Source organism: Atta colombica, unplaced genomic scaffold, assembly GCF_001594045.1.
Source record: "Atta colombica isolate Treedump-2 unplaced genomic scaffold, Acol1.0 scaffold153, whole genome shotgun sequence".
In the NCBI taxonomy this organism is placed as follows: domain Eukaryota; kingdom Metazoa; phylum Arthropoda; class Insecta; order Hymenoptera; family Formicidae; genus Atta; species Atta colombica.
In genome coordinates, this window is record NW_017259243.1 from 2,145,554 (window position 1) to 2,158,638 (window position 13,085).

The 13,085-nt window shown below is 31.6% G+C and overlaps 1 protein-coding gene across 1 annotated transcript in view; it reads left to right on the forward strand.

Moving 5' to 3' along the window:
* Positions 1-13,085, forward strand: part of LOC108685391 (homeobox protein SIX1-like) — a 31,825-nt gene that overhangs the window by 6,469 nt on the left and 12,271 nt on the right. The window contains exons 2-3 of the mRNA XM_018190152.1: positions 559-820; positions 2,178-2,412. Of these exons, the coding sequence (XP_018045641.1) occupies positions 559-820; positions 2,178-2,412 (497 nt within the window). The remainder of the gene's footprint in view (positions 1-558; positions 821-2,177; positions 2,413-13,085) is intronic.

The following is a 13,085-nucleotide window of genomic DNA, read 5'->3' on the forward strand; positions in this document are numbered from 1 at the left end:
CATTGTTTGACTTTGTAAATACTTTTTAGGTCCTTCATTTAATTTTAGATTATTTATCATAGAGAGCATTCTATTTTATGTCCTTTTATAATTTTTTTACTTGCACTTTGTGAATAATTAAATTAAATGTAACAATACAGCTTGTATATATTTTGTTAAAAATTGAAGAAAATTAAATTTAGCTTAATTTTCTCGATTTGAAAATTGTAAATACAAGAGAATTAGTCTAAATTTAATTTTTCCTTGTTAAAGTTAATTTTTCCCGGATTTTTCATAAAAACAGATTATTTATAATAGCTTTAATAGTCAATTTCTGTAATCTTTCATTCCCATCCTAATTCTCGCAATTCCCCTTTACACGAAAATGTTCCGACCAATCTGTTAATCACTGGTAGTTGTCCAACTCATCTTCCTTGAACGAAACGATCAGCTAAAAGAGGTGAATATGAGACATATACAAGATACACTAGAATAAGAGGAGACCCGGGATGAGTTTTGCCGACTAACAGTGTGCCCCCCCTGTCTATCGTCTTCAAGGCGATGGTGTCGAATGTCCAGGTTCTTCAGCAGGCAGGCTCCGTGGAGAGGCTCAGCCGATTTTTATGGTCTCTGCCGGCATGCACCAGGTTGCACCGGCACGAGAGCGTGCTCAAGGCCAAGGCGATCGTCGCCTTCCATCGGGGTCAATTTAAGGAGCTCTACAGGATCCTGGAGAGCCACACCTTCAATCCGAACAATCATCCGAAGTTGCAGGCTCTCTGGCTCAAGGCCCACTACATCGAAGCCGAAAGGCTGCGCGGAAGGCCCCTCGGCGCAGTTGGTTAGTAACAATTTTTAATGGTTTTTTTTTGTATTATACATGTAAGTAAAATGATAAGTAGAGATTATTTTTCTGTGCAAATTCAATATAATATTTTTTTTAATGACGATTGTTAATTGCTAATTTGCTTTGTATTGATTTCAATTGTTTTATTAAATAAGTATTTCTCGTTTTGTATCAATATTTATTAAGTTTAAAAATATCCTTGTAGGGTTTGAAAAAAAATATAAATTGAATTTCAAATCCTTACTTAAATACTAGTCAATATTGATTGGTGAAAAGATAATTGAAGAACATAGAGAAAAATAGTATATTTAATATATCTAGCACCGTAAATAATTGCTCTCTAAAAATAAATAAATTTAATTTATCATAGAACATAAAGCAAAAAGCCATTGAAAGTGGAGTAGTGCTTTGCCGACAATGATTAACTTTCTTCATTAAAAATCAGAAAATCCGAGTGGACACGAAACTATGTCACACATCTCATTAAATTAATGATCCTTAATATGGTATTCTCAAGATGTGATCCTTATTATTATTCTCGAAATACATGTATATGTTTTACTTTAAAATGAAGTATAAATATTGCAAAAATGTCATCGTATATAACTTTTTTTTTAAAGAAATTTCTGAAATTTATAATAACTCACTACATATGATAATTTATGAATAATTTATCCAATTCTCGATATAAGATATTACTTTGCGAATTAAACTTGAACAATATATTAGTGCAGCATTAAAATCTTGTTTTAATGCGATGCGTACCGCGTGCGCGTCACATTTATTTTCGAGTTTAGGATATTACGTATGGCAATTATAAATAAACAATGCGCGAAACGCACGCCGCAACGGTTTTGACATAACGTCAAAAGAACGGACAAAATTATTATCACACCCAGCTAATGAGCAGTATAGACTTGGCCCTATTTTACCCGCTCAATTCGCAAGCGGTGCGCGTCGCGCGTGAAACCGACGACGTCGCCGTCGTTGCACTCGGCCCAGAAACCAAATCCGTCTTCAAAAAAGAGAAGCTAGAAACAAAGCATGCTTCTGTGTGCGCGTTGAGAGAATCGGAGTGCCGTAACACGCCGCTGCTTCCTCTTCCGTTTTTCACAGCGTCGCGAATTCATGTTCGCGGTGAAAATTTTCACTCGAGTACCGAAGTGTGTTTATCTTGGAGCCGTCAAAATGTGTATTTAAAGATACAGGTAGACTTTAGCGATAGTATTCTAACATTTCTGACGGTACTGTAATAGTAACGCTTTTAAAATTGCGTTCTTATTTTCTTTGAAAAAACAAAATGTTAAATTAATATCCTCACTTATAGAGGGATTTGTCTTTTTGTTTGCAGGAAAGTACCGAGTGCGTCGTAAGTTTCCGCTACCGCGCACAATCTGGGATGGCGAGGAGACGTCTTATTGCTTCAAAGAGAAGTCCAGGAGCGTTCTGAGGGATTGGTACGCCAACAATCCGTATCCGTCGCCGCGCGAAAAGCGAGAATTAGCGGAGAGCACCGGCCTTACCACCACGCAAGTCAGTAATTGGTTCAAAAACAGGAGACAGAGAGATCGTGCTGCCGAGCATAGGTGAGTCTTTGACAATAAAGACTGTTTCTGCTTAGTTAATTACACAAATTAAATTCTTATTGAGTTTTCTCGCCTCGATAGAATTGAAAGCTAGGAGTGTTTCATTCTGAAAAATATTTTTAGATTCTAGACAGACAGAAGTATACAATAATTTACATCAAAGTTTAACTATCCGAAAAAAATGAAAAAGTGAAGATTTAAAGGCGTTAAAAAAATAAACAATCCAATGTCGAAGAAATATTACAGGCGTCAAATTGGATCAATTGGAAATAGGAGTTTTCTCGAGTTTTCTCTATTATACTTTTACATTTTCTTAATACTAAATTATATTAAATTATCTTCGTTGAAATATTTTATTAAGTACGTAGATGAAATAAATTATACACATATAATAGAAGAACATTAACAGCTAATAACTCAAGATATTAATGATGCAAAACTAACATAATTTCTAAAATTTAATAAATGACGAACGATAAAGTTCATATAACGTAACTGTCTCATTAAATACTTTGTCAAGTAAACAATATTCGACGATATTTCTACGTCCGACAGTACAGATATACAATTGACGGTGGAATTTTCGTCTCTCGCGGATAGAAGTGATCAACTCGTAGGAGTCCCGTGTTGTTTGGAAGGTCGTTGCTCTACATCCGATTTTAGAAACGAGCGGAGGCCCCATAACTATGTCCGTAATGTGATGCCTTCCGCCGCGTAGCGAGAGCATCGTGTCGCATGCATATTCGTATATACGGCCGTCCTTTCCTTTGCCGAGTGAGCGAACGAGCGAATAATAAATAAATAAGTACCAGCTGGGCCATCTGGGCCATTGACAGAGCCAATCTCCCGCGAATTCTTCCGCGAAACTTAGCACGTCGCGTCGCGTTGCGACGAAATGATGACGAGTCATTACGATGATCAAAAGTGTGCCACGTTTCTCTGTCTCAGTCGGCCGATTAATAAATTGAATTGGATATAAATTCATTGCAAGAGAAACTTCTGATCGTTATATATCGTAAATACTACACATTCTTGTCTCCATTAATAAAATTTATTATTTGTTTTTAATAATATCAGCGTTTGTGTGCTTCTCTTTCTAAAAGCATTAAATTGTAAAGCAAATTATGACTGGTATTCGTAATCTATTCTTATTTCAAGACCGTTTTAAGTAATATCTTAAGATATTAAAATGACCTCTGATTGGTTCATGAAATCTTAAGATTGTACCTAAGGCGATCTTAAATATAAAAATCGATTATAAATACTAGCCTATAATTATTGTAATGAATTAAAATATAGTATTGATAAGACAATCATAACTTAACATTACATTGTGAACAATTTTTTATTTTGAATCAGAATTTCAATTAATTGCTCCAACTAAATCTCTTTTTTCAGTGTATAATTGCTAAAAATTTTGAGCTATAAGAATTGATTTAGAATAATTCATTATAATATTATTTGAAGATTAATGTTCGCGAAATCATACATGAATGCAATTGAACAGATATTCCTGCGATTATATTAGATGATTGGAGATTCGGAAGCAGAGGTTCTTTGCGGGATTTCCTGTAATTAATATGCGACGAATGATGCCATACACACGTATCCGCAAAGTCATCGGATAAGTCTGTAAGATCTATCGTCATGATGCTTATAGGGTGATCATAAATTCTTTGATACGAATTTTATTTGGAATTAATAAATTTTCTCGTATCAATCTCAGGATCTCCTAGCAAATGAGAATGGATTAAAATGTATTGAAATGTTTTTCTATCTGAATGCGTATTTTAAATAGGGAATATTTTTTTTGAATTCAATTGGATTCAATTGGATGCAATTGGATTGAAAAACTGCATTTCCTATTCAAAATTTTGAATTGAACAATATTCATAATGCACAGAAAACCTAATATTATTTTTAGATTGAAAGGCATAAAGATGTGCAATTCCTATAAATGAATAAAAATACATTTAGGATTGAAAAGTATTCATTTTAACATTCGTGAATCAATATTTTTAAAAATCTGAATCCATTCCAATTCATTTCACTCCAGTCTCATTTGTTGGGCTATTTAATTTGTGCAAACTTGTTGCGAATTATAAACATACACTTGTTTCTTTTACGGATCTATTATATTTCCGCGAAGCATTCGATTTTAACGAAAATGATTTAATAAAGTACGCCTCTTATTATGGAGTTGAACTTTATTGAATTCAAATTTTGTTGATGTATAGATACGCGAAAATGGATTTTATATTCTCGAAAATTGAAGTTAAACTCAACAATTATATTAGATGATATTAGATACCGATATAAATCATCATTCTTGATCCTCGAAGCCACTTTGGGGCGAACGTTAATTCGCGAATACCTCGTAGACATGCACGCATCTCTGACCTCCTGCCATGGGAATATACAGAAGCCATAAGAAATTCGATACGTTCCCCGTGACATGTGTGTACTGGTCCTGCCATAATAGTGCTTCCCACTTCCTTCCCTTATGAGAAAATGCGTTCACGATTTGCATGGATCGACCGGATCCATACATCCTTCGATAAAGATACTCTGCTGACGCTTCTATTAATATATAATATTAGTAGAAAACATATTTTGTTTAATAAGATGACGATGGATTTTATGTTCATATTAGCCAAGGATAATGATAACATTGATAAATTTTAAAACATTGAGAAGAAATCTTTGAACGTATAAAAATATATACAAATGCAGGAAATCACTTACAAATTATATGATAATGAATATGAATAAATTTATTTTTATAATAGTTTCTTTACACATTTAAGAAGACAATTTAATGTGGAATAAAAATATTTATTTATTAAAAAAATAATAGAGATCAGTACTTAAAGAAAAATCTTTTTTATTTTATTGCGATTTAATAATACAAACATCAAATTTTTATAACAAATCGAATTTTTTAAAAATAAAATTTTTATCGATTCAATCTATAAAATTGAAAAAAATATTGAAAATAGCAATACAAAATAAACTTTTACAAAAATGATCTTTTTTATAGTTTTTATGAGAATAAATAATTTTTCTAGTAGTATTTAAGTTTAATTTATAAAAAGTTTAATCGCAAAAAATTAAAAAGATAAATCCTGATATCTATTATAGTTAATAAATCATAATAATGAATCATAATAATGAAACTATATAGAAAAATATTATTTCAAAAAAAAATTTACAGTTCATAACACAATAGATTTTTTACAACAAAGTAAAATATATTTACTCAACTCAAAATTATTCTGATTTATCGAATGTAAGATCGAGAAATTTTTTAATAACAGACAGATTTTTATTATCTAATAAAGACATAAAAGAGATTTTCCGAAACTCTCATGTTTTTCGAGCAGTACATCTCGTTTAATGTCTCATACATATGTATGTATAATTTTTTGCCTAGAATCGATATTTAGAATTGAATTAATATTTTAATATTCAAATAGCAGTGATATTTAATAATTAAAGATGTAGTTAAAATTTTTAATTGAGTAGAAAACAGATTTTGGCAACCAGTCTATTTTTTTTAATTAATGTAATTAAGTACTCTGAAATAAGGTCACTAAAAAATAAGAAGTCAATACTTCGAATTATTGACATTTCAAATCTTTACACTGTAACCTTAAAAGAATGTATACAAAAACAAATCTCAGATATTATAAATATAATATATTAGTTTCATAATTGTTGTATCATAATATAAAATTTTTTAATGATTTTATGCCAATCTATATAATTTGATATATAATTTGAATAATCAAATTTAATTTAAAATATTCTAAAATTTTTATGTATTTATACGACTTAAATTCTTAAATTATTTGAGAAGACAGAGAAATTTAATAAACTTATAATACTTGTGCTACATATTTTCATCTAATATTGTATCGAGTTAAATACATAGATTCTTTTGATTCCCATAATAAATTGACAATAAAAAAACTTGATTCTATTTATAGTAATGTTTGTAATAACGAAAAAAATAATACGTGTTCGAGAATTACGATCACAATTATGTAGTTATTTAATGAGAACACAGTCGAAAATTAAGTGAATATTTCGCGTATGCAGGGGCGGCGTCCCGACGATTCTCTGGGGACAGGGGCGTCTCGTGGGCGTCTGTAACCGACAAAAAACATCAAATATAGGGACTATAGTCCTCCTCCGGGAGCTGTTATCGAACGATTTAACTATCTCGTTTCGATAAGATATAATGCGCACACTCAATAAAATACAGGCCGTCCAAAAAAGAGCAAAATGAATTTCGATAATGAATTATTTATACACAGCGTTTAACGCATTTACTATCAAGCGTTAATTGATAGAGAATAATTAACGTTAGATATGAAATGTATCATGTAATGGAAATTAAAAAAAAAATGAAATATAATATATTCGACTATATAATGACGATATACAATAATTATAATATTAATATTGTAGCAATATTACCAACATTAATTCGTAATTCAATTTTTATTTTTCGCTCTTTTTACAAGTGGTTTATCATGCACGATTACGATGTCTACGTAGCAATTTATGTAGAAAGATAACGATTATGCGTTCTCTCGAGTTGTAAACGGCTGAATTAATTGATATCGGTTGGCCATAATTATCGACACAGAGCGCATAACTGAGCGGAAGTATATAAGCTTCAAATCGCGCGAAAGATAAGGTCGATCTAAACACAGCGGATTCTCGAAACACCCATAATACCCGTATAAGCTTAGTCCTCATGGGCCACTCTTTCTCTCTTTCTCTTTCCCTCTCTCTTCCTGCCATAACAAACTTTAAACAATGAGACTCGAACGAGATAAAAAGTCGTGCTGTATGCCACGATTGTTTTGCATACCGAAAAATCAGGACTGACTCCGATAAGAGAGAGGGAGAGAACTTCTTCGACCATAATCAGCGTTAGATTATTTGCACTGGTCGATTCATGGCGAGCATGTATTAGAGATACAAAGTCGTCAGCATCCACTTCAACTGTGCCAAAGTGCATCCGTTGCACTTTGAGAACGCACAAAGCACGATGACGATGCAGTGTGTCAACGGCGAAACGTCGTTGCAATTGCATCACTGCCGACGATAACGGAACCGCTGTTCTCAGTACTCAGTGTCCGATGACAACGGAACGTGCGTGTATCGTCCAAACGTGAGATAACGCGCGGTGATGCTGATTAAGATGTTGGCGACGGCGCCGGATAATCCATGCGCATCCCTGTTGCTTCTCGAAATTTTCCGACGGTGCGTACGGTGTCGCATTGCAGCGTGAAGGAGAAGAGCCTTCGGCGCTACTTTAGTCCGCCGGATGATCACTTCGGCCGTTAGGCTAAAAATAATATAGATAATATCTGACAATGGAGAGAGATATGGCAATGACGTACGTGTTTATATAGCTCGCAAATAGGAAATCGCAGGTTACAATCCCTATTTTAAGAAGCTATATATACAATGCACAATCAGAAAATTTTGTACGTACTTTTTAAATTCTTTGGATTGGATTGAAAATTCTATCATTTTTTTTTTAAATGGTAAAATTTTCATTCTTTAAAGTCAGATTCTTCCAAAGAATTTAGACAGTAAATAAATTATCGCACATTTTTCCTAATCTTTAATGGCTCATGTGGCCACAATATATCCTTTGCACAATTATTTTAAAAATTTTATTTTCTTTCTCTCTCTCTCTTTCTCTCTGGAAAAGGAAAATGAAAAGTATTGTCTAAAAGTTTTGAAGTTTATTATTTTTACATTCCTTTATCTCAAAAATAAATACGAAAAAAAGATTTTTGGCTGAAAAATTTTCTTGCAGCGTCATACTTGAAATTCTTGCGTAATTATTTTAATGGACCAATAAATTGTCATATCTATATTTAGTTAAATTTTTAGATACTTCAATTAAAATGTTCTTTAAATGGGTACATAATGTATATTTAATTCTATATATATTATTGAAAAATATAAATATAAATATACAATTTTTGGGGGTCGCTCTCTAAGCACCTCATGTTACCACCTAGCTACTTACTGATTAATATACAGATTAGGTTTCACGAGTTTTCCTCGTAAACGAGAGATCGATTAGCATAACACAAGGAACACAAGTCAAGACAAAATCAAAATAATAATTTTTTAAATTATAAAATTTGTCTGTTAATATTAAAAATCAAGATAAAGTTATTTTAATTTTTTGTTGATTTTGTGTGTTCTTTCGGAATGTGTTCCTTCGGAATGAAAAAAGCACTTTTACAATTGTTGCTTCTTTAATATGATTCGTTCTTGTCCTCCATTCTTGACTAAATCTAAATGTATAAATGACAATCATATTAGAATCTTGTAATAATTGTAAAGTTACTTTTTCTGAATGCAGTCAATGATACGGTTTCATGATGGATATAAAAAAAAGCACTACAGTTACAGCATTTTCGGCAGCATCATGTTGCACTCGAAGATTTGAAAAACAGTCGGTCAGTCGGCTCTTTTTTTTCAAATATTGATTCTATCGCTCGGCTTGAAAAATAAATGCTGCACGTTTCGCGCTGCGATCCTTTTTTGTACGTACCGTTGTATATGTACAACACTTAAAACGCGTCGATTTCGATCATTGTCAAAACGACAAACAATAGAGCCACAGAAAGGTGGCGAGAAGAGACGGAAATATGGACGCTGGTGCATCCGCGAGTGCATTGTGCCTCCCATTCTCTTCACAGTCAAAAATAAACTCCCGACTGCACGCACTGGTCGCGCTGTATATTTTTTTTTGCTCTCTCACTTTCTCTCTGCGAGAGCGGCCGCGCTTGTATATGGCGCTTAAAACGTCTTTATTATCGTTGTGCTAGTCCCGCAGTTAGAGTCACGATGCAACGATCCTTGAAGGGACTTAGCTTTACGAGCGATGAGCTAAGGGCTAAGAGAGCAACATCTCGTGACGCCGCAGAAATAAATAAAAACTAAAGTATGGACATCCCATAATCGCTCTTCAACTTATCATATTTCGAATTTATTATTCTTTAGTCAAATGATTTTTAGGCCTAAAATCTTATCGATATTTAATTCTCAAGCCCACATCAAGACTATCTATAAAGATTGATATTGAGATTGAATTGGAATTTCAATCGGAAAAAAGAAAATCAATCTTGAGTCAACTTTGCTTTGATTGATCAATTTTCAGTTGATCAATCTCAATCATTTCTATTTCTAATCTGATAAGAACATTACACGCCCATGAGAACAATACATTGGTACAGCCATTGGTATAGCCAATGTTCAATTCGATTGCTACAACTTTTATAAAAATGAATATATTATAAAAAATTATTTAATCGAAATGCTAGACATTAAGAAATATACCTAACTAAGCAAATATTTTGATTAATAAAAAGTTATATAAAAGCAATGGAGAAAGTATATTAGAAAAGCATTGGAAAAAAACTGGTTGCCATATCAAAAAGGTGATTAAACGTTAAGTTAAAACGAGAAGATATTTGAAGCAGAAAGAAGCTTGGCTGGCATTTATAAAAATAATTTTACTTCCATTTCTGATTTCTAAATGAGAATTATAAATTACAAAAATCAATCATCATAATTCAAGCAATGCCAAAGTTTTCAAAAGTTTTGAAATACATTGAAAATATAGATCTCTAAATGTGAAAATTATTGTTAACCTTTTCCATTGGAAAAACTAGTGCAGTACTGGTGCAATTGAGCGCAAATCGGTTTACATATTTATTTTGTGTAAACACAAAAAGCTCGAGGAATAATTTTAAATTTAATTAATTTAATTAAATTTAATTTATTAATTTTAAAACTTTCTTTTAAAAAGCTTTTTGTGTTTACATAACAGTAAGATTGGTAAGTTATCAAGTTAGGAAACATTCTACATGAAAGGATATGAATTCTGCGCTTATTCCGAATTAATGGGTAAACTCTAAACACGCATATATTAATAAATAATTTAATTTTATTGATATGGAGCTATCGTGACAAGAATACATAAAAAAGAATCTGTGAAAGAGTTAAATTATTTATTAATAATGAAAATGTGTAAATTGATTTGCATTGAATTGCACCAGTGTGCACTAGTTTTCCTATATAGTGGAAAACGCTATAAAAATGCAAACAACAGTTTTATAACAATGATGTCTCGATGATAAAAAGAGACCATCTCTCTTATAGCGAGTTTGCCGTTCGCCGGCTTGCTCGATGGATCGAAGGGCTATATCACGCTGGCAGAAGCCAGTAATGGCTTCGACGTTGTTCTCCAGTGTCAACAAAACATTGCTAATGTACCAACCCTCGAACCCTCACCCTCGCTCTCGCCCTCGCCTTCGTTCGCCCCCTTCATCCGACAGTGCGGAGAGAAAAATGGAGGGAAAGGACATATAGTAGGGATGTTATTTCCAGTCGGCCGACAATCTTATCCCATGTGATCGATTTGTTGTTAAAATTTAAGTCGTCTCTCCCGGACCGATTCAATCGATGGCTCCTGTCGGCGTTGACCTCGATTCGATCGATCAATCGCATTATAAAATATAGAAATTTCATGAAATTTTAAATTTATGTTGCTATATCGGTCAGACAGATTAATATCATCGCGATTAATGTTGTACAATTGTACAAATTAATATAACTTTCATGTAACTTAATATAACTCAACTACTTCCCTTCTTTTCATTGCGGAGGGAAGTTCAGTTCCTTCCGGCGTTATTCAATAATTTTTATACATGTATACATACATTAAATTAAATTAAATTAAATAATTAATTTTGTATAAACACAAAAAACTCAAGGAATAGATTTTTAATTTATTAAATTTTTTTAAAACTCGAGCTTTTTGTTTACGCAATAGTAAGATTGATAAATTATTAAGTCAGGAAACATTCTACATGAAAGGTACTCTGCACTTATTCCAGATTAATGACTAAACTCTAAACACGCTCCATGATCATCGCTTGGAAACTACTGGCAGTAAGATTAACGTCTCTCTCATTTGTCGGCCGTCAGAGATTGTCCACTTTAGATTAGATTAGATTAGGGACGGACGTTTTATTCGCGCCGCATAAGCGAAAAATACGCGCTCGGCTGCTCACCGCGTTTGTTTGTGGCGACGTTTTATCGGGCGACGTGTGCGGTTCTTCTGACGTTTTCTACGAACTGGACTCGATGATCCGCCATCGTAATCCGTATCACCATCGTAAAATTCTACGCGTGAACAAAGAAGGGCGATATAATAGATCACACACAAGCTGCGTATATTTCAGAAGTGACAACTGTTAGCCATGTACAAAGGTTATGAAAAAACTAATCGGAATAATTACAATACTAAAGATCTTATTTTTGTAATCCTTACGATATAGTATTATCAAACAAACTTTCTCTTTTCTACAAATGACTGTTATTATTCATTAACAAACTTATTGGTAATAAAAATAAAATTATCGTAAACTCAAACAACAGTTGAATTATTATTGAGTATACGACATTTTTGTTGTCGCTATTTTGTTGTTATAGAATAAAAAAAAGAATCTTTATTAATGATTATAATCATTCACTAATAACACTGTTAAGAATTACAGAATAGAGCCCTAAATGTAAGACTGAAAAGTTTTGATAAATTCAATTACCCAAATTAAATCTATCTGATAAATCTTTCATACATCTTTTTGGAATATCTTTGCAACAAACCGTGATTCTTTCTTATATAAATATATATATATATATAAACTTTAGTTTTATAATTATTTAATTTCCTAAATAAATTGTTATTTTAAATATTATTATTAATGAATAATTATTTTTTAAAGCATTTATCTAATATACAAAAATCTTCGACATTACTCGGATTTATTAAAATGTAAAAATTTCAATATGTTATAAAGCAAATGTATTGATAAACATAAATATATTTTTCTTCAATGTCAAATATATATTTAAATAGAACAAAGAAGTATAATTAATAAGCGTAGGTAGTAATATTTAACAATTATATTTTTCAAAAATATTGAAATTTCTCATTTACGACCGTCATAATTATGTTAGTAAATTCTGGCTATAATATACTGGCTTTATTGTTATAATAAAAAGTTAGACAACTTAAAAATTAAATTAAAAATTTCTGTGCATAAAAGATATTTTTAGGACGAAACTTTTAAAAGTATTTTATATTATTATAATAATAATCATCATCAAGTTGAGATAAAAAGATTGAATTTCAGTACTCGATGGATTTACTGCGTAATAGTGTAAAAATACAATGCTGAACTTTTTGTGAAGTTACGCAATAATATGGAATAAAAATGAAATGTGATACGCAATTACGATTTTAATGTTTAATATTGCTAACATATTTTTCACCTGATTGAACAATACGTGTATCTTTTATTAAACCTTTTATGAATATTAAATATTAAATTTTCAATCATTATTTTACTTACGCAACGTTGTGCAAAATTTAATAAAATGCGAATAAGACGGATCAATCGAGATTAATAAATAAAGAAAAATTTTTTATATTCCTTTATTAATTTCGATTGATCCGTCTTACTCGCGTTTTAATACAATAATATCTTTTAATATTTCATAATAATTTTCGAGCGAAAAGATATTCTGACTAAATATATAACATTTATTTTATATATATATAT